We start from the raw sequence: 23,284 nt of genomic DNA on the forward strand, positions 1-23,284 counted from the left end.
AACACCTGAACAAGGGACTCCGGGTATATCTCACAGCCATGACAGAATACCTGTACAAGGGACTCCTGGTATATCTCATAGCCATGGCTGAACACCTGTATAAGGAACTCCTGGTATATCTCACTGCCATGACAGAATGCCTGTAGAAGAGCTCGGTCACCAAACTACTGTTCATAAGACTGTAAAATATGCTACCCAAGGATGGTAGAACCTCCACCCCCCAGGGAGTAATTAACATAGTAATATATTTTTATCACCACTATCATCTTCATCTTTTGAGAGTTGAATCACTTTCTTATTATAACGGAGAAGGGTGTCTTCTGATTCTGTTTTGTGTACCCCAAGTTAAAATGATAGCCCAACTATATTTTTAAAGGAGGCAATTCACCGAGTATTATAATACGTGTATACATCTGAGGCACATTCAAAAAATGATCTGTCCCGGGTTTATCAGTAAATCAAACGGCAGAGAGCACAAAGCCGAAGGAGAACGCAGCACAATGTCTCCTACTCAGTGTTAGCTTGTTCCAGGACCAGTTTTACAACCTCCAATGGCTCACTTTCATTTTCACCTGTGAGTAGGAAGAGGCGTATGAAGCACACTTTGGAATATGGAAAGTGTTAGACTTTTTTTTTACATTATTGGTTAAAACAAATGAAAAAATAGAACCTGGTGTCTTCATAAATCATGGAGTTCGTAAAAAGGAAAAAAAATCTCTATACCTAAAGAAATTCATAGTTCCCAAAGCCCTTTCCCCAACATCACATCGGGAGGGCTGTCCTAGGCAGTGCTCTCTCTTTCTGCAGAGTGGCCACATGTCATGTGCTGTCGTGGTGGGATGGAGATGTAGCGAGGTGACTCTGAATCAGAAGTCCTTGGCTACAGTCCCTTCTAGTCACTATCTGGCTGAGAGATTTGGAAAACTGACTCATTTTTGTCGAGCATCCATTTCTTAATCTTTTACACACACACACACACACACACACACACACACACACACACACACACACACACACACACACACACAGCATGGCTGTTGTCTCAGTTATGGTTTCTGTTGCTGCACTAAAACATGATGGCCAAAGCATCTTGGGGAAGAAAGGATTTGGTGCATCTTATACTTCTATATCAGCCCATCAGGAAGTCAGGGCAGGAACTGAAGAAGCAGCCATGGAGGGTGGCTGCTTACTGGCTTGCTTCCCATGGCTTCCTCAGCCAGTTTTCTTATAGCACTCAGAACTACAAGCTGAGGGGTAGCAGCGTCGGCAGTAAGGTGGGCTGTCTTTATACCCTGATCATCAACAGAAGGCAGCACAGGCTTTCCCACAGGCCAGTCTGGTAGCAGTGCTTTCTCATTGAGGTTTCCTCTTCCAAAATGACTCTAGCTTGTGTCACGTTGATATACAGCGAGCCAGCACAGCTGTTGTGGGTGGAAGTCTGTTCTCTTTCCCCTTGGGAAGAAAAGACCTTGAGATGCCAGGACCAACCACCATATACAGGCAGAGAACAGAGCCAGCACAGAGGCTGGCAGAGCTAACAGTGGTGTGAAACTGAGTCTTCAGAATCCTCTCTGTGTCTCTGATCAAGCTCTACTTAAGGTCTGGAGCTGTCAGAGACATCAGTAAAATCCTCATTTATGCCTCCATGCTATGTGGAATCTCGTCCTGCCTGTCTGTTGAAAATGAAAAGGGTCACCACTCACTGAATCTCTTCTCAAGTTTGTTGTACTGAATAAGTTATTGGAGGTGCCAGGCCCCTGCACTCTGCCAACAATACCTTCTATAAACACCAAGAGCAGAGTAAAAGTGTAATATATCATACCCGTTTATTTAGGGAACATGTAACAGTATTAAAGTATAAAGCTGAGAGCATTAAAGTATATGACGTTACTTCAGTGCAGTGCCTACTGGGTATCAGGTATGTCTGGGTTCTGAAATGTGACACAGGATGGAAAGCTGGGTGGTTATAGAGAGGGAGCAAGAATGAAGCTTGAACACGAGACCACGTCATCTCAGACCAAATTCTGACACAGTCATCCCAGGCATGTGTCCTAACAATGAGGAGGAAGCATCTCCCAAAGTTCATGTCTAATATTTTCTTAAACTACTGAGCAATAAGTTAAAGAAATAAAAGCGGGGGCAGACAGACAGAATAGGATAGACACATTCAGGTCAAAAGATAGGCACATTCAGGTGTATCATGTATTAACTCAAAGGAACAGAAGCAAAATGGAACAAAATAAAAAGGGAGGTGGCATCTGATGAATTCCACAGGGCTGAAGTCATTTTCTAAAAACAAGGGAAGTAGACATGTGTTGTATTAGTTTAGGCAAAGCAGGCAGGACAGGGATCAGCAGTTGTTAAATGGAGCTGTGTGAAGAAGCAAGTCTTCTCCATCTCGAGGGTTCTATTATGCCAAGCCACCTGCCTGCCCATTTCCCACAGTGAGGGGAGAGTCTTTTCCTCCCCTAAGCTTTTCACTCTTCTGCTTCCACGAAAGGCTGGGTCTCTAGGGGAGAGAGAACCAGGCTGTGGACTGTGCTACCACCCAGGTTAGGCACAAATATTACTGATTTTTCCTTTAAAATAATTTACCGGTTTTATTTCCATAGGGCTGAGGATGTAGCTCAAGCAGTACATAATCTGGGCATGGTGCACATGCTGGTGACCCCAGTACTGAATAGGCAGAGGCAGCAGAGTCGGGAGGTCAACATTATACTCAGCTACATAGTGAGTTTGAGGCCAGCCTGGGACACATGAGAGTCTGTCTTGAGAAAGGAAAAAAAAAAAAACAAAAACTTCTCTTTTGAAGTTGTGACTAGGAAGCTGTTGTATACAATTCTAGGGAAATACCTGTAAGTAACTGCAAAGAATGTAGCCCTAAAAATGGTGTCTGTGAAAAATGAAGGAAGTTATCTTGTAGGAAGTGTACACTTCACAAGGATTTTCCAGTTTACATTCACCTGCCCTTGAGAATCTAAAAATAAATCCTGACCAACCTTAGCTACTGTTGAGTCTTGCATACAGACAAGTATGACAAAACACATTATTTTAAAAGACACATAGGTTTGGGTCTGCGGCTGACATAGGGAGCTACTGACCACTATTAGTGTTGTATAAAATTTATTTAACTTTGATCAGATAAATATTAAAACAGGCGGTGAATGACCTCAGTGAAACTTGGCCTATCTCCAGAGTCTCCTTGTTCAAAAGTGCCTCCTCTATCATATCTACAGCTGCGAATGTGCCAGCAACCACAGCAAGTCGCCGGCCCTTCATTCAGGGTTCAGACTGCTGTGACCACTCACGGGGCTGAGGTCAAGGCCTTGGACAGAAGGGGAGAAGAGAGTGGTGGGCAAGTCTATACTATGCAGGTAGTATGGTTGGCTAAAAGATGGACTAAAGAAGCCCAGAACACACTGGGAAAGAAGCAAAAGGCCAGAGGGAAGACATTACAGATGTCTGTCTCATTTCAAATTTCTTTCTAGATCTGGCCCTCCGCCTGGGGATATGGAAGAAATAGCTCTTGCTATTTTCCTTGAGCACAGACAGCCAGGCCCCCTCTTTCCAAGACTCATATCTCCTGATAGGCACAGCTTTTGTGGACTTGTCTGGGAACCTCACCTCTATCGTGACATTGTTTCCTTGAGAAAACGAGTGCCGCATTCTAAATCATCTGCTTATTAATGAATTTTCCAAACATACCCCACTCACACACTGAACTCTATCTGTGCTCTCCCTGTGGGTGTTTTGAGGAGCATGAACTCCTAGAAATCCAGGCCTGAGAAGCCCGTAGAGAAATGACTGGGTTTCTCTTCCAAAGCTTCATCTCGACAGGAGTCTACTGACCATTGCTGTAAATTAAGGTGCGTAGAGGGGCAGACGCTATAGTTCTTCCTCCTCTGCGACTGGACAGCAGAGTCGGCATGACCAGCTGAGTACATGGGGGCTTATCCCTCAGCCGTTTGCATTCGCAGTTTTGTAGCTGCAAAATGCAGCTGAGATGAAAAGTAGAGACACACAGAAACAAGGCCCTGACCTTCTTGGGAGAATACTATGTGCAGAGGGTATTACCAAGTATTACTCTCTTTTCAAGACCACGAAGAAGACATATAATCATTCACTAATCTAGCAGTATGGCATTTATGAACTCTTCGCTGGGAAGAAGGAAATAATGGTGATGAAAATTAGTACCCAAAAGTGCTTCAGAGTTTATAAGCCATTTTAATATGTATTATTTCACTTGGCTGATGGGAAAACTTAGCCAGGCTTTATAGCTCATATCTCATTTACCTCTGTGTACCAAAACAGGGGCTAATTTCCTAAAGTCAAACACTGTCTGTGTCTGAGGTCTTCCAGCAAGTGATGGGAGATGTAGTGTTCAAGACCAGGTCTTTATATTTTAACTTCAATATCTTTTCCTCTGTTCTATTCCATAGTATATTTTTTTCCAAATTAATCTGCAATGTAATTAGTTGGTTGCTAAGGATCAATGAGCACAGATCTCTGAACACAGAAGGAACATTATGTAAAACAAGTACAGAGGATTAGAGAACCAGATATGTCATTTCCTATTACCCTAGCTATTATCAATCTTAGAGTCCAATTGATTAGTGGGCAGGTTACTTTCTGGCAATGAAATACAACATATCTCACTTGCAATACTACTGGTTAAACACCTGGGAGATTTTTATTATTAGGAAAGGAGAATAAGACCTCAGATCACTGTGACAAGTATGTAATATTTAATTGTTAAAAAGATCTTAACCTGAAGAAATAGTTTTTCAAATTTTCTGTGTTGGTAGTCTAGAAAAATAAAGCAAGAAAGAACATCTTCATTGCCATCACTAGCATTTTCATTAAGATCAGTCACCTGCCAGTCCAGGGCAGTGATGAGGGTACTGCTAAGGCAAAATGTTCTACAGATGGCACTGCCCCAGTCAGTCCCTTGACTATCTGCTGACCGTGTTTTGATCCTGAGCTGTGATCCCAGCTACCTGGAGAAGGAACTGGCAGCCAGCCTCTGCACGGGGCAAGGACTGTGAGAATTCCTTAGCATTAAATAATAGTCTGACTAAAGGGATATATTCAATTCAGTGCTTATATCTTGCCTTCTGTCAGGATGTTTGAGCATTCCTTCTACCAAGCTATAGTGAGGACCCGTCCTGTGCATCTAACAGCTGTTTTCACAGGAGAACACTGATATCTTAGTGACATCAGTGAATATTTCAATCTATGGGGCAACAGGGAAACCTAGTCCCTAGAAGTGATTGGCATGAGACCATCAGTGGAAGTAACAGAATGTCACTTTCTCTTGAAACCTATAGATCATGATTAGCATGACATTGGTCACCATACAGAGTGAAAAGGACTTCACATCTCAAACTAATAGATTGTAGAAAATATTTATCTTATGTAAAAATACAACATCAAGAGTTTCCATGGAGAAATCATTGTGGAAAAGATACAGACGCTTCCTGCCACACATCAATGACATGTAATTGAAAGACAGATGATAAGCTCACTTCAAATTACTCTCCTTACTTGAGGAGGATATTTTATATAGTAAGTAGAAATATATACAATAGAACATCAACAGAAAAGTGGAAATAAACTAACTTATAAATGAATAGAATCCTAGCAAAAATAAATATGCACTGACCTTAGTTATTAAGCCTGAAGAAACAAAGATCAGGTTGGAAACAGAGGTTCTTTGGGCTGGAAGTCAGGGGTAATTTTTGCTTTCCTTGAGTGTGTTTGTATTTAGCCTTTTGGTGCAATGAACATACAGGAGTTTGGTAACCACATGCTAAGAAAGAACCAAGTTTGAAATATTAGAAAATGGGAACAAGTGATCTGCCTTTCCTCCAAACTTAAGGGCCTTTCCCAAGTGTTGCAGGAACATCTTGACAGCTCCGTGTAATTCACGATGAACCAGAAGTATAGTCAGGGACAAGTGGCTTTTTAAAGTCTATGATACTTCATCCAAAACTTGGCAAAGTCATGGACTACTTATCCTCTCATCAGGGCACAGAATTCAGTTAGAACACTCGAATTTTCAAGCAGTATATTTCTTCTATTCCTTTTTTAAAAAACTGTAATTCTAAAATCTTTTCTTATAACTTTTGTTTACCTTTCCTAAAATAAAATGTGACTCGATCCGCAAGATTATTGTTCCATTAAAAAAACTCTATGTTGGTAAAAATCATATTAAAATTCTTATTTAGTGCATTTTCATCTTTTTTTTTTTCTTTCCTGACAGAGAGTCTATCTGAGAAAGGATTTCTGGGATAATGTGCCACCTTCTCTTGCATATGGAGAAGGACTGAGCCAGCGGAGGAATGTAAGGCCCATGCTAAATACAACTCAGTCTAGGGCAGTTTATTGCTTGAGACTAATTTTTTCTTCAATCTTATATTTATAAATGAGAAGGTGTTATTTTCTTTTTAATAGTAGCCTGGATTAAGAGAAGTATTCAACTCAGTGTTTAACTGCTATTGATGGTCAGGACCTCTTAGTAAACTTTTCAGATAGTCCGTGCTACAGAGAGGACCCTGCCCTGATAGCTGGGGTGTGTGTGCAATCTTGACAGCTATTTTTTTTTTTTTATTTTTCGAGACAGGGTTTCTCTGTGGCTTTGGAGCCTGTCCTGGCACTAGCTCTGTAGATCAGGCTGGTCTCGAACTCACAGAGATCCGCCTGCATCTGCCTCCCGAGTGCTGGGATTAAAGGCGTGCGCCACCATCGCCCGGCTTGACAGCTATTTTCATAGCTCAGCCACAAGTCAGGTGAAGGACAAGATGGAAAACCATAAAACCTTAACGCACGGGTCTGCTTTTAGGGCAGCACTAATACCGTTTGTCACTCTCTAATTTACAAAGGGATCACAAACTTTAACACAGTGCAGCTTTAAAAGAAAGAATGGAGGTCTAAAATTCTGGGCTTTCTTTTGGAACAGTAGAAAGGGTATAAAATGATTTTAGGTGACCCGGATATGTGTCAATCTCCCAGACTATAAGCAGTTAGAAGGCAACAGTATTTTCTTATTTTTCTGTCACTGAAGCCCAATAGAGACCCTGGTACAGAGCCAGCACCCAGAACATTTTGTTCCTTGCAATGGTCAGAGTAGATGGGAACCGTGGTCTCTAGAGACTAGGAGTGGCTTGTAACTAGCGCACAATCAAACAGTAGCTTTGCAGTGACCCTGAAATGTCCCAGATATATACAGAGGTCGGTGCCTATTTACGTAACTTCAATAAAGAAGTCACAGGAACTAGTAAGTAACTTCAGATTTCTCCAAACCTCCAGGGCTTTACAACTGAAAAGGAACAGTCTCTACACAGGAGACTTAAGTTTGTGATAGAGGGGAAGAAAGAAAAAAGGAAAGAGAGGGGGGGGAGGGAAGTCAATACTGTGGAATAGAACCAAGTACAGTAAAATCTGAAGAAGTGAACAGAACAGCAAAGGTGAGAACTGTTCAGAAAGACTCAGGCGCCACGTCCAGCAGAAGGTCAGATCTGAGGCTCTAGGAGAGTTGAGATTTCTTATGAGAAACTCTAGTAAGAAAAATACAGTGACTCATTTCATAATAATGCCCTTGCTTCCCAAAGTACAGAGCTCAGTTCCCACATGCCAAACATAAGAACGCCGTGCAGGGCTATTGCAACACGGAGGACCCTTCTTCTACTGTCTGTCCCCCATGGACAGAGAACGTTGATAAGGTGAACATACTTCTCTAGCACGGTGGTAAAGGAACAGCAAAAACGGCTCTCACCCTGCTCTGCCTCTTTTGTGCTGCCTGATCTGGGACATGTTCTTTGGTGGAGCTACCCTGAAGAACTGGCATGTTAAATACTGCTGGCTTCCTACTCTGAAGGCTGAAAGACTCCCTAGGCAAAGTAGTTTTCAATAGATGCTCCCAGATTTCCTAGTCAGTTCTTACTTAAGACACAGATGGCCCAGAGAGCACAGGAAACTCAAGGAAAACTCCCTGAGGGCTACAGTACCAGTGAGAGGTAGAGGCTGCTATCAAGAACAAGACCACTCCCCATTAATCCTGTGATGTAAAACACTGAGTCATAAACAATTATAAGAAAATAACTGCAGTTTATTGCCAATATAGCCACGTGGGGAGCCAAGTTCTCAGGCCTTCTTCATCAGAAGTTCCTTGAGAATGACCACCAGGAGAAAATTCGATGGATCCTGCCCTCTTGTGATCATATAAAATGAAAAGAAATTTGAATTCTTGCAGAGGAGGGAACTGATATCACTATGTTTGGGTATTTGGAGTTCATCATGAGAATGAATTTCTTCTCTGGAAGGAGGCACTGGGGAGGGAAAGATGGCTGATTGACCCCTAACTAGCTGGGAAGGTGGACTCTCAAGAGGTCAGATATTAGTGGGAGGAAGGCAGTATGACCGGCTTGATTAGGGGTCTGCAGGAGGGCTTGGCTATTCACAGCTATGGGAGACACACTTGAGAAAGTGGTGGGCGGGAGGCTCTGAGGAGGGGAGTTGTTCCGTGAGACAGGAGCACATGCGGCAATGGCGTAGTTACCTGCTCGACTCTGTTTCCCTGACTCTTGCCTGTGTTGCTGAGAAAGTGTACGTGAAGAGAAAGTGAGACATAACCAAAATGAACCACCCCCAAAAAGAAAGAACTGTGTGATATAAATGACTTTTCTTATGCACTAATATGGGCAACTTTGATCGTGTACTCAATAAAGATCAGAACAGGCTAAAGACGAGGAAACCGAGTTCCCATGTAAAGTGTTCAGACGGTTAAATGAAATGAAAGACTGGTTCACAAGGAAAGTTTTCAGTGATTAGGAAGTTCTCCAGATTGCAGGAATTATATAACAGCAGCTTCGGAAAACTTACATCTGTATAAATACTAGAGTCCCCCAAGAGGATAATGTTTCATTTGTATTCAGATGCTTTAATTCCTTTTTAACAATTTAAGATATTAAGATACCATTACACGTCAGATATAAGATCTGATTTCTCCTATATCCCATCTGCAAGCAATAACATTCTGGTAGTTTAGTTTTAGCTGTGTTTTTAAACTACAGATCAATTTTTTTTCTTGCTCTGAAAAATCAGTTAAGCAATCTTTATTAAAATATATGCCAACAGAATTACTTTAGTATTTATTAATTTACTAAGATAAAGCAATGTCCTGAAAATATTTTAAAAAAATAAACTTTTACTGCCTTTGGCCAGATTTGCTTCACTGATCTTATTTTATGTTTACATAGAGAGACTGTTTTTGATGGACGAAGAGGAAATAAAAGGGTTACACGGGCTTTTTTGAAAGGATCCTCTGTTCAAAACAAAGGAACCAAATGCAAGGGCGAATTTTCAGTTCTTTGCTCTTTCTGGGTCTCTACTGTCTCACAGAGCCTCTTAAACACTTATGTATTTACTTAAGATGAGATAAGAAGCTGATTTTATACTATGAGGGCCAAATTTCAAATGGGTTAAAAAATAATAAGCAATAGGGATAATCTAATATCCCCATAAATTATTTTAGAAGCATAATAATCATGTCATACTTTATGGCTGGGTTAATATCTTCTATATTTTTTTTCCTGTTCATTGAAGGTTCAAGCCAGAGATCTAATATTTTTTTTTATTTTTTATTTTTTTAAGGACAAGTTAAATAGCCTGAACTGTGACGGCAGGAAGACACATACACACACAACAAGGACGCTGTCAAAAGCACACAAGAAGCTTAAAAGACACAGTTGTAAGCTACAACATTTTGAGTAGGTTTTCTACATTTATTGTGTGAGCAGAGAACTCCAGTGAAACAGAACGAGGCCCTGATAGAGCTCAAGCTTAGCATGAGAAAAGAGAGCAAGAGAAAATGAACTCTACTAGCTCTGAAATAATACACTGGGGAGAAACACTAGTTCTCATGAAAAATGCCAGTGATTCACCATAAAATACAATTCAGAAGCCACTGACCCCAGTGGAAACTTCCAGGGGAGGCACAGATTTTGCTTCTTCTCATTTACATACCATCACAAACACCATCAAGGTTTTCTCATGTGTTGTTGCTTCATTTAAAGTTGAAAGTGATAAGATACTGGTTATCAAATTAAATATTCATGGATTAGAAAAAAAAGAAACAAAAACCCAACACATTAATCAACAAATTCATGAACTGATCAGTGTTACCATGCAAAACAGAAGGCAAAGCATTTCTAACCTCTTAAAACACACTGAATAGCCGATAATAGAAGGCACCCCCCCCCCCACCACCATATACACCACCACACATTACCACCACACACGCTACCACTACACATGCCACCACCACCGTATATTACTGCCACATACACACCACTACTACCACCACACACAGCTACCACCACGGTTACTTAGCACTAAGAAGATTCTCACACATAATATTTTTCATACATACCGATTTTTCATTCTGGCTTGCCCAAGTATCAGGACCGAATGCAAGTTGACTAACACAGACCACAAATCTGTCAGGAAATATACGAAGTTCTGTACAAAACAAAGAAGACCAAGTTACTAAAAGCATTAATACCATGCAAATAGAAATTCTCGTTCCCAGGTTCTTTGGTAATGCTTTGTTATGGCAAGATGCGCATACTTAGGACTGGGGTCTCTTCTCCCTCCTTCTCTCTGTAGGGTTTCCACCACTTGGGCAGAGTGAGCTGAGGAAGAGCCAAGGTATACCACAGCCACTGAACTATCAGAACAGACAGAACCTCCAGGCAGGCCATTATAATTGTTCTCTGTGTTAGATGCTGCTTTCTGTTTAGAACTCCTGTTTGGTAAGGGGGCCCTTTCAATATTCTACATGTGAAGTACTGAATGAGATAGTAACGTGCTTCCATTTGCTTCAACTGTCAGTTAATCACAGAGACGTGAATTGTACAAATGCACAATATGAATACAGGTAACACCTTATACCACTTGGCTACGTCAGAGTGTACAAAACACCGAAAGCACTGATGTTCCTGGAGTGGTTCTACTAAGACCCTGGGACACTGGTGTTTCTTTGGTGACTACTGTTCTAAACTATGCATCTCATCACAACAGGTCAAATGCTCTAAGCAAACGCTCCACCCATCCTGCCTCACCTGGCTCCTGCTACCTAACAAGGATGTGCCAACATTCAGACTCATGATTCATTTTCAGATTCAGATTCAGATTCATGACTTCAGCCCAATCTGCTGTTCTGGTCTCAGCCAACCAGGCCTCCAATAGGAAGGCTTTATTGCAGGTGGGGTCATGGGTGTGTCTATAATTCAGAAATTATATATGAATGAAGACCACAGATAGTTTTTGGAAAGCTCTAAGAACAAAATTATAGAAACAGTTACTATTTATGTATTAATTCTTGAAATAAGTTATTGGGATTGGAATTAAGTTGTAAGTAGCCTCTGTTCATTATTTGTCCTTTCTCTTCCTTATAAATAAACCAAAAAATTAAAGTACAATGTTATTTAGGAGATGAGAATTAAAATTCAAGATTATCACTCCATTTATTTTGTATTTCTATTTTTCATCTCAAAAAAGAGCGATAATCATGAATACTTTTGAATAAGATATGAATAGATTATGATAGTCAATTCAAAAGCTTTTTCAATCACTTTACTTGATTATATAATAATTGATTTATGTTACCTTAATACATAAATAAAGATTTAAACATCAGTCCAGACCAGAATGCATAGCTAGACTGCATTGTATGAGTTAGAGGGTTAACTTTGTGAGTGAGGTAAACAAGGTAGATGACTCCAATAAAAGGCTAATATAGGGGCTGGAGAGGTGAATCTGTGGTTAAGAGCACAATCTGTTCTTCCAGAGGACCTGCTTTGAGTCTTGGCACCCAAGCATCTGAAACTCCCATTCCAGGAGATCCAATACCCACTTCTCCCCTCCAAGGATACTAAGCACACATGGTGGACACATATATACATGCATGCAGGCAGACCTCACACACAGAAAATAAAAATAACCTTTTAAAAAAGAAACAAAGAGGGTAATGAGCAACAAAAAAGTACAGACATGAATGATTATTATTTTATGAGCAAACTTCCATGAAGGCAATTTCAAAGTCATTGTTTCATATCTTATATTCATAAAAACATTGTCCAAAATAGCTAAGCTAAACTTTCTAATGTTCAGATCTGCACAGAGGGGATGGTTGTTATCTCCTGATGTCACTGTGGCTGACTGGACATGATATCATTTTTTGTATCATGACTTGCAGAAGTGAGGGTTGGAAGCTGGCCTCATTAAATACATAAGGAAGGTTTGCTGGCTTTGGGTTGGGAAAGCACTTTCTTGTAGCTCATTTGCCCCAAACCTGGGAAAATGAATCAAAGTTCACGTGCTCACTGAGTCACTTTTGAAACCCAATGAAACCCTTGTGATGCATTAGGAAGAAGCATCCCCGTGGTCCTGCTCTCTGTTCTCGAGGGCAGTAAGCACTATGCATGGAGCATGAGGGATCATATGCTTTGAAATACTAAATGATGTAGCCACAGAAGCAAATAAGAACATTTAGTCTCCTACTTTCAATCTTCTTTTGGACAAACTGATTATGGAAATGCCTGGTCCAAGAAACTGGATTCTTACCAGTGTTCTGTGAGCTCTGAATACAGCGAAGGCGTATCCCTCTCTTGATGAAATAGGCTGTGATCTGAAAGCCATAACCTGCAATATGATAGTGACATTAGATTATAAATTTGTCTGAATCCCAGAGACCCTGCCCAATGCCTGTCACACTATGCACTCAATACTCAACAAATAAAAGAGTAAAAGAAGTAACAGAGACCTCCCATGAGCGGGAGAGCAACATTATCATACTGACTCTTTGAGAGGTCAGGCCAAAACAGCTGGCATGATCCTAAGTCTGTGAAGTGACTCAGTCACCTCATCTGTAAAATGGGCAAATGAGGAGGTCTAACATGTCTGAAAATTAATGATTTCAGATGAATGATAAACTAAGTCTAAATTGATGCATAGATCTTGGCCACCTTCTAATGTCCACTACTTAACATTAAAAGAATAGTTTAATTTTTATTCAAATGAGTATAATTTGTAAGTAAGTTACTCCTTAGTTCAAGTTCAGTCTCATCTTTATCAATGAAGTTAAAACCACCAACAACGTGCATCCTCCCTGAGCTCCCAATTCACCAGAACAGATAGAAAAAAAGATTGCAAATGTCAGCATTTTCATATGCTGTTGGCAGAAGTACCAATAGACACAACCGTTTTGAAAGAGTACGCAATCCTAAAATTAAACTTTAGCAAATGGTCTCAAACTGGAGCCAAAAGGAAGATCCATCAAGAATAGAATGTGTTTAAATGATAATGAATGTGAAATATTATATTTCTCTTAAAAAGGCATACGCTGTAGCTACTGCATAAACTCTGCTCCAAACAGAGAATCTTATGTGTGCAAGTGAAGACATGGCCATTGATTGTGTGCTAACAGAACTTCCACAAGGAAGCACTTGCCTGCCGTTCCCCTCCTTTCTTTGGTACCCTCCTCCAGTTTTTCCTTGGGTTATAAAATACTGGATTGACTTTTTCTGAAAAGATCAAGTAACAATGTTTCTGGTTACCACAGTCCTGAGGGTGAGTGTTTCCCCGCAATGAGACAACCCATAAAGCTGCTAAGCCTTCAAGACAGAGATTGAGAATCATGAGAACTTCTGTAGGGAAATCAAGTTCCTACTATCTTTACCTCCATGACAAAGGTTGTTCTGAAACCATGTGTATAGTTAAAACACAACCAAAGAAGTTTCCTCTTCTACATTTACTACCGTTCCGACCACCCTGCAAGCAGGCTCAGGTCACAGAAGAACATAGACTTGATGTTCTGTCTACACATGCAATGGCTTCGACAGAATTATTTCAGTCACACAGATTGTGAAATGACAGTGGCATCCACAAAGGGATAACCTCCAGATTTACAGTGATCAAATACACTTTTCCCGACACAGTAAAAATCAGATTGTACTTCAGCCATATTGTTTGCTTCCGCTAAGTTGTACAAGGTTGGCATTTCTCGGAGTGCTTTAAACAAGTGTTTCATTCTTTATGCCACTGAGAAGATAGAAGTCACCTCCGCATCTCCTTATTCGCCTTACTGTCAGGGGAGGAGTGGTTACAGGAGAGGAATCTGTAGCAATTTGGAAACATCGAAATTCAGAAGTGAATTTTCACATAATTATTTACGAGTCTTACAAAGGGTAAACGAGAGAGTGTACAATAGCCTCTGCCAGTCTGCCGGTTTAAGCAATTAAGATGCAGATGGCATGTTCAAAGTTTCAAATTCTTTCTGACGAAAACCTCAGCAACAGAAAGTTATAGCCAGGAAGGGGCTAATGTAAAGCTGATCACGTAAGCCACTCCTCTGCTTTTCATGAAGCCTGTTACCCGGGAGACACCACCTAGACGATAAAGAAACTCTACACCAAAAAAATTTTAATGAGTAAACAATCCTAAACAATAAAGCTCCAATATAGTGCCTCCGCCTATAGAAAACAATACAAGACATATGCCAAGTGGTTTGTTAGTGGAATCAGTAGGACAAAACCTGGTCCCGTGCACCTATGTCCCCCAAGGCTGGATTATGTCGGGGCATCACTCCTAAAGTGGTCTGTATTATTAGTAGTCTTGGGGATTGCACCCTAATGGTCCTTCAAATGAAATATTAAGTTTAACATGCTAAAAAGAATTGCATCTGCTTAACCTAATTCTACTGGTTACATGAAACTTTATTGTTTAAAGAGAGATTAAACACAAAATATACTTGTGTCAGTTTTTAAGGCAAACTAAACTTGATATATAAACAGAGAATATTACTGCCACTGAAACACACCGAGCTGAAATGCTTTGGGAGATGTCTTACATTTCCATAGATAACAGATATAAAGACTACTACATTCTTATCTTTGTTTTTAATGAAACTGAGTTTACAGAGTTCAACTAGCCACTGAGGTTTTAAACTTGCTCAGGGTTGAACCAAAGCTGCACCACTCTGAAGATAACAGTAATGTGGCAAAATATCCAGGAGGTCTGTGTCCTCCCTACTCAGCATCATCTCCCAGCTTCCGACATTAATGTTCTAAATGTAGAAAATCATGTTAGGTTCTCAGCCTTGGTCAGAGAAGTTTCTCGTTGCAGCAAGCTGTGATTAATACGGAGACCTAATAACTGGCAGAATTACCAAGAAGAGAGGATAGTAGAGTGCTTGACCCTAAATGGGCCATTGTTATCGCCCTTCCCAACGTTTAGAGAATTATGGGAGGGAGTAAGCAAAGACTGGAAGAGATGGAGGAAGGGAAAATGCTTTGCAAAAAGACGTCTTCTGGTCACAACGTGGCCTTTACACTCAGAAACACTCCTAGATCTGTGGCTCCCTGTACAAGACTGAGCCCATCATCATTTCATCACGAAATGGGGAAGGGCACACGAGGCCCCACCCCTACCTTAAAAATTGCTAGCAATTAGTAGTGCTGGGTAAGGCTGTCATTCTTCCGTGGTGTAACCACGGGTAAGTCGTCCCCGCTGCAGGAAGTAACTTTCTACCCATGCTCATGGAAGCAACTCTAACAAGCTCAGTGGGTAATTCACACAGAGAAGACACTGAAGAATGAGAGGATGGGCTGGGAAGGATTTCAGCTGCAGGAGGAGTGGGGGAAGACAGATGGTGATGGGTGTGTGTGTGAAATGACTGAAATTCACTACACAAACGAACAAAATGCCAAAGAATAAGACACAGATTAAAAAGAGCCGTCAGGGGACTAGGGAGAAGATACATAAGAAACCGCGTTTCACTTCCAAACCATCTGGCAATTATCGTCTAAGATCATTAGGCACCAACAAGCCACACTCTGTAGTCTGTTTTCTCACTGGCTATGGTGACCCTTTTCTACTAGGGAACACTGTCTTTAGATCTGGAAGAACCAGGGGTTTGGGGGAGGCAGATGTCTCTGTAATGGAAGTCTCTTTCGATCGCAAGTCCCTAGCTTTGTCCACTCCTAGATCTAATTTATATTGCCCAGTACTAGAAAGTACGTATTTTTCCTTACCTCTAGGGAGCCCCCAAGGACTTCGGGCTCCCACTTCTTCCACTCCCTGCTTAGTAAAGACCTGTTGCCATTCTCTCCATTCTACAAATAGCCTCCAACTCTCTAGTGAAGGCTCAATACAGGCCCCATTACTGCAAACTTTCTACTGGACTCCACTGGTTGTCCACAAAAGCTATGCAGATTCTCAAGGAACAAGGACACTTTGTCTTAAACTGTTCCACTATGTCTTTATTAGAAATAAAAAGGTGCAAGGCTGAAGAGATGGTTCACAAGAATGGTCTCTAAGCTACTTGCTAATAACCTTGCCCCCTGAAAGTTCTTGAGCTGGGGCCCCAGAGTTCAAGTTGCTTTCAGCACTGCCTTCCATGCTCCTACAAATATGGCCCTTCCAGCCCCACTTAAAGCACCCAACTGCTTTTCTAGTCCAGTATCCCCAAATCTTCCATATTCTTCCAACTAAGAGCATGAGCAGGCCTGTCACAGCAATATGGCACTCCCTGATGACAATTTCTGCGACTGTTCAATTGCTGTGAAGAGACCACTACCAAGGCAACTCTTGTAAGAGAAAGCATGTAACTGGGGCTCTGCTTACAGTTTCACAGGGTTAGGCCTTTATCAACACACCAGGCAGCATGGCAGCATGCAGAAAGGCCCAGTGCTAGGGAAGTGGCTGACAGCTACATCCTGATTAGCAGGAGGGAAGGGAGCAGGACAGAGACAGACAGATACTGAGCAAGACAGCCTGAGCCTGACATGGGCTTCACAGCAACAGAACAGTAGCTAAGGCCCTCATTTTAAAGGTATGGCCATTTACATTTGGTTATTCTAATTCACAGTGCCAAGTCACTGAGAGAAAATACCCTTACTTACTGTGAAAGTATTCAGCCTCATTAGCTTTCCAGTGGCTGCATAGCCAGAATAACTTGAGAATCCCGGCAGCTGCCAAGGGAAGTTGGTGGCACAGCGCATAACACAGAAGTCCACCCTCACACTGTTCTGAGACCATGTATGGGGGAAGCTGGGGAAAATGTCTCTGCGTGCCCTGCTGAGCTGATGAGATGGTATGGCTGGCATTCACTGCTTCACGGGTTTATATGGGCTCGATTCACCCACCGCGTGCTCTCTTTCAGCAAGCAAAGCCTCCTCCCAGAGCACAGGGCAAGCTCAAGAAGAACATTCATGTCCTTCATCTTCTCTCACTGAAGGAACTTCTGCATTTGATCAGATGACGATAAAAGCTTCAGATATCCAGGAAATCAGACTGAGCGCCACCAAGTCCCCCGAACTCCACCATTTAGACTCAGTAAAGCATAATGACTAATCTTTTATCATATTTGATATACATATGTTCTAAACCATGTCAGAATAAGTTAGCCATCATGAAGACTCGCTTTCCTAATATGTGAGTCTCGGCCCAAGAACTAAGGAGCGTCTCCTTTATTACCCACATACTAGACTGAGTATCCTGAACCTGAATATTCAAACTCCCTTCAAATTTGAAAATCTCTGTTCACTGACATGACAATCAATTAAGTTTCAGATTTTGTAGCATTGCAGAGTTCTGACTTTTAAATGAGGACTATTCAAATAATGAAATCTATATAAAAACTCCCCAATCCAAAAATCACCTCTAGTCTCACAAATTTCAAACCTGCGATACCGCAGTTGAGCACGACACTATTGCTCAGACAGCTAATCTAAATTCAGTTATCTCCAACTGTCCCAAAATAGAGACCACTAATTTTCCTCCAAACTGGGAGCCAACCAAAGACTATGCACTTTAACAGATATATTCTTTTATCCCACCTTTAATCTTAATATTACTCCCCATCCACAGTTTTATAACTACAAACCTATAAACTGATCTGTCATCATGAAGAATTTTTAAAATTATATGTACTTATTTACTTTCGGTGTCAGTGGGGGCCTGCTCACCACGAGCTTGCGGACAGCAGGAGAAAACTTGTGGGAGCAGGTGCCTGTCTACCATGTGCCCTCCAGGGAATCAAGCTTGATCATCGGGATTGGTGGCAGGTTGCTTCAGTCCTTGCTAAGTCATCCAAAGAGAATACCCCCAATCTGGATTTGAGCTTTAAAGAAAGAAATCTCAGCTGCATTTTTTTTCCCACTTTGCATGGTCTTTTAGAATGCCAGAAATGTAAAACTTCTGACTTCTCTAACTGTTTAAGGATTCTCCTTGAATATACCTGCAGTTCAAAGACTGGGAGGCCTGTAACTTAAATACTTAGTTCTACTAATGATGTCAAAGAAATCCATGGTTCAATTGTAGACATTGAACCTAACATTTTGACAAGGGTAAGCTCACTGAAGGGGTGGAGTTGTGGTCTCTTTTGTATTAGTGAGAATGCTGTGTGTTGCTGCAGAATTGACTGCCCAGGAGGAAGAGTCTGCTCTCCATTTGAAGACTTGGTTGTGACTGAGTTAAGAGAACAAGAAGAAAAATGCTCATGTCTAGCCAGCACTGACAGTATCTTGCGTACTAGACTAGATCAGAAACACAGAGAAGATGGGAAGTGTTTGTTTCACAGCTATTTCATTCAGAAAAGAAAGTGTACAGCTCGTTGCTTCATACACCACATCTATTCAGAAAGTTGCATATGTCCTTGTAAGAAAGTCTAAGAGAGAAAAGGTAAAAAAATTATAAGCTTGATACTGCCCATAAAAACATAACAAGAAACTCTGAGGCATGGCCTTGCAAGAGACTCCATGGGGACTCGTAAAGCTTGTCATGGGCTTACATGTTACCTGCACTATGGCTGGTAATAGGTAGGGCTGGAAACAGGGATTTCGTGGGAACTAAGACTCAAGCGTTTTGTTATAAACTTAAGAATATGTACACAGGAGCCTAGAAAAAGATGGCAACTAGGAAACAATTTAGGTTGACACATGGAATATTTGGTCCTAGGCTGGACATTTATCTATTACCCAAGACACTCAGAGACTTCGAAAAGGTTCTCTTGAGATAACATTTCATATCCTTAATGATAGCTCTAGACTCCGCATTGCAATAAAGTTATGTCTATTTGATTTCAAAATAAATGGAGCAAGCAGGTTAGTTTCATGCAAACAAACAGACCTTAAGCTGAATGAAAGAATTGAGGCCAGACTGTTTCCTGTTTACAAATCAGATTTGCTATCTGCTACCCTGCTGGCCTTGTTAGCCCATCAGTGAATGTTAACACAGAATGGAAAGCTTTCATAGGGCAGTCAAAATTTCTTTCTTCTTCTTTTTCTTCCTCCTCTACCTCTCCCCTCCCCCTTTCCTTCCCCCTCCTCTTCTTCTTTCTCTTTCTTCTTTCTTTCTTTCTTTCTTTCTTTCTTTCTTTCTTTCTTTCTTTCTTTCTTTCTTTCTTTCTAAGACAGTGCTTCTCTGTGTATCCCTGGCTGTCCTGGAACTCACTCTGTAGACCAGGCTGGCCTGGGTCTCAGAGATTTGCTGGCCTCTGTCTCCCAAGTGCTGGGATAAACAAACAAAGAGATAATTATTTCAGATTTTTTTCTTCATATGGATTTTGTTTTGTTTAGTAAAAGAAACAGATTTTTCATAAGCCATCTGAATGAGGTGGCTGGTTACTTGAACTGCTAGCTGTCTGAGTATGCCCCTCAAGAATATCTTTTCCATGCTAAGGCGGCATGTCCTCCAGGCCTACCTGTCTTGCAGAAAGCCTATTCCAGCTCTTGACATTCTAGCACCACGTGTAAAGAGAAAGAGTCACGAACCTTGGTTTATTCCAACCAGACTGTAAAATCACAGTACTAGATAGAACCTGACAAACATCCTGTCCACTTCCTGATTGCTGATCAGGATATATAAAACATCAGAAATCAAAAACAACCTGAAACATCAGCTGAGAGGATGCTGTGCCTACACACATGCAACTCCATCCTTCCTTAGCAACCTACATCCTTCCTTAGCAACCGAATCCAGGTGATAAGCTGCATGCCTACACACACGCAACTCCATCCTTCCTTAGCAACCGAATCCAGGTGATAAGCTGCATGCCTATGAGGCAAAGCAGTTAATAGAAAAAGGGTTGAAATCTGCTGAGAAAGCCAAAGAGAACCACACTCGTGTTTAAAAGTGACATTGGCCATTCAACTCCAGCCACCAGGTGCCATGAGGAAGCTAGGACTGAGTATCAGAAAAACCAGTAATCCAAACTTGATATAAAACCTATTCGTACTTTAAACTGGAGAGAAACTCAAACTTAAGATAAAGCGTAAATTCTAAATAAATTTCCCGGATGTGCAGCTCAGCCTGGTGCGGCCCGTTTGTTGTCTCCCTATCAGCTCCTCACACGAGGGGAGCCTGCTCCTTAGTGTGCTTGCCAGAGTCTAAGGAAAGCTGGTCAGTTCCAAATGCTCAGATAGGCAGTATTCAGCTCTGATTTAGTCGTTTAGTTTAACCTAAAAAGAAATCCAGGCGCAGGGAATGCATATCTCCTTGTGATTTGTCTTTCTGACTCTATTCTAAAGTCCCAACATTAGGGATACGTGGATCCTAGCTTCTACTTTCACATTTGTGTTTCTGTGGGAGCAACTGTGAGTGCAGAAAAAGGCCCGTGAGGTGGAGAGGTACCAGGAAGAGAGTAACAGAACTCACATGACAAAAACCAAACCAAAACAAAAAGGGTAATACAGAAACAGTGTGAGTTGTGGGGGGAGTGGGGAAAAGCAGAGAGAGGACCGACCAAGGCAAAGCGTGTGTGGAAATGCCAGGAGGAAACCTGCTATTTTATATACTACATTTTAAAAAGGAAATAACCATATAATAATTTTTTCAACTACGTTAAAAAGAAAACTCAATGTTGTTGATCATGGTGGCACACATCGGTAACCTCGGCTCTTGGGAGGAGGAGACAGGAAGATGTGCCATTGAATGTTAGCCGAGGCTATACAGAGAATTCAAGGCCAGGCTGAGCTATGGAGCAAGGCCCCACCTGAAAAATGAATAAATAAATATCTCAATGTTATTTCCTTATACCCTTTCACATCCCCATGTGTGATTTATTTATTTTATATTATTTACTTGTTGTAGTTTTTAATCAAAGGGACTGGGGTACAAGACATGGCATATATGTGGCAGCCAGAGGACACTTGCGGAGTAGATTCTTTCATTCCACTATGTGGGCACTAGGTAGCAAACTCAGGTTTTCAGGATTGGTTACAAGTACTGTTATCCGTTGAGTCATCCACAGCCCCTATATATGGATTTGTTTTAGACAGTATCAAGTCCAGCAATGCACTCCAACTCTCTTACTGCCATCCCCAATGCTGATGTGTACAGCTACACCTGCCTAACAATGTTCTTTAGATAGATAACAGGTAGTGACTAATATATGTCATGTCTTGAGACGAGGTCTTTCTAAGTAGCCCAGGCTTGATCGTCTTACTTAACCTTGTCTCAGCCTCCTAAATGCTGAGAATACAAGCATATGTCAACACATGTCAGATCAGTGCAATTCCAACGTAATTCCTATCATACACAAAATCAATGTCACAGATGAGAAGTCAGAAATCCGATAGAAGGCTCACACTGACCCACAACCTCAGTTCTGTCATGCATACCCCTTTTCTATATTCCTTTACAACTACTTAAACTTTATTTGTAGCAAATCTTAATGTGGTAGAGCAAATTCTTCTCTTGCTTCTCAATATTACTTTTTTCTTCATCAATATTACTTATTATTCCTAGTTTTTTTTTTGTCCTTTCATTTAGATTGTCAAAGTACATTTAAAAAAAATCCTTTTGGACATTTAATTTTAAAAACCCCAAACCATATAAAGACCAATTTCAAGAAACTAACATTTTTCTAATAAAATTTATTATAAATTTAATATGACAAAACTCTTGATCGTTTTTAAGAGCTTTAATGTTTTCCCAAACAGTTGAAAATGAGTTTCATGCAACTATTATACTGCTTTGACTATTAAAGTCACTGAGCCTAATAATGAACATTACTATGGAATACTACCCTCTGGGTATGACATGCCCATTGCAATCCTGAGTTTTCAGCAGCTGTGGTTACCTACACAGATCCACACAACACTGGCTAGGGGTCCTTTACAGGTGGGGTAGGGGCTCATAAGGCATACTCTTCTCCAGGATAGAATCATTGCATTTGCTAAACAAACTTTATATTGCTTCCTGTGGTTCTGCATCCCTTGTCCTGCTCTTTGGCTTGAAACTGCTAGTAAATCAATGAATTTTGTTGCTAGCAGGCTTGTATCTGACACTCACAATTAAGTAAATAACTGTGTTAGCTTGAGACAGTTCAGGCTGGCCTTGAAATTGAAATCCTTTCGTCTGAGGATCCCAAAGGCTAGGATTATAAGCATATATGTCACCATAGACATATCCACAATGACCACCCTCCCCCACCATGTGTTTTACCAATCAAACACAAGATATTCTTGCCCAGATTGTTCCTGTAAACAAACAAATTTACCTTAGATGCACTAATTTTAACTGATTAATTTTAATTGAGCTTTATGCCAATTTCAGAAACCCAGGTAACCGATCTGTTTGTAACTGGAAACTATCCATTAAACTACACTGAGAGATAATGCCTATCTACAGCCTAATCAAGTACTTTCTTCAGTCTGTTCTCAGGTTCAGCTAGTAAGAGCCAACTACTCCCAGCGCTGGAGGAGGGCTCTCTGGATCACTCCCACTGCTGGAGGAGCGCTCTCCCTGGACCACTCAGGAATTATTCTATGCTGAAATGAACTCCATTGACTATGGTCTCAAGCTTTTAACAAAGTCAAGTGGGAGAAAGTGAGCTTCATCAGCAGTTAAGACAAACGACAAATGGATACCAGAAACAGAGTCCGAAAGAGGGCTGGTGATGAACTCAATATGTACAGAGGGATGGTTGGTGATGAGAGTTGCACCTTTGTGAATTCATCATAGCTAAATCGTAGCTTGCTAGAAACATGGAGTTTATGGAGAGCTGATAAGATAATGAATAAAACTTCAGAGAAGGACCAATGAGTATTCTGGGTGACTCTATTTGGAAGGCAGAACAAAACAGATTTCAGGGGAGAAGTCACACTGGGGGATGTACTGAGAAAAATCTGACCAAAAAGTAAGACAGAGCCACAGTTGAGTGTGTTCACTGAGAAATCCAAAGGCAGCGTGCGTGCGTGCGTGTGTGTGTGTGTGTGTGTGT

At 41.1% G+C, this 23,284-nt stretch overlaps 1 protein-coding gene across 1 annotated transcript in view; it reads right to left on the reverse strand.

The window, feature by feature from the left end:
* The window catches only part of Slx4ip (SLX4 interacting protein), a 163,697-nt gene that overhangs the window by 11,197 nt on the left and 129,216 nt on the right, over nt 1-23,284 (reverse strand). The window contains exons 6-7 of the mRNA XM_005365539.3: nt 12,625-12,702; nt 10,430-10,518 (exon numbers count right to left, since the gene is read on the reverse strand). Of these exons, the coding sequence (XP_005365596.1) occupies nt 10,430-10,518; nt 12,625-12,702 (167 nt within the window). The remainder of the gene's footprint in view (nt 1-10,429; nt 10,519-12,624; nt 12,703-23,284) is intronic.

This window comes from Microtus ochrogaster, unplaced genomic scaffold (genome assembly GCF_000317375.1).
Source record: "Microtus ochrogaster isolate Prairie Vole_2 unplaced genomic scaffold, MicOch1.0 UNK3, whole genome shotgun sequence".
Classification (NCBI taxonomy): Eukaryota; Metazoa; Chordata; class Mammalia; order Rodentia; family Cricetidae; genus Microtus; species Microtus ochrogaster.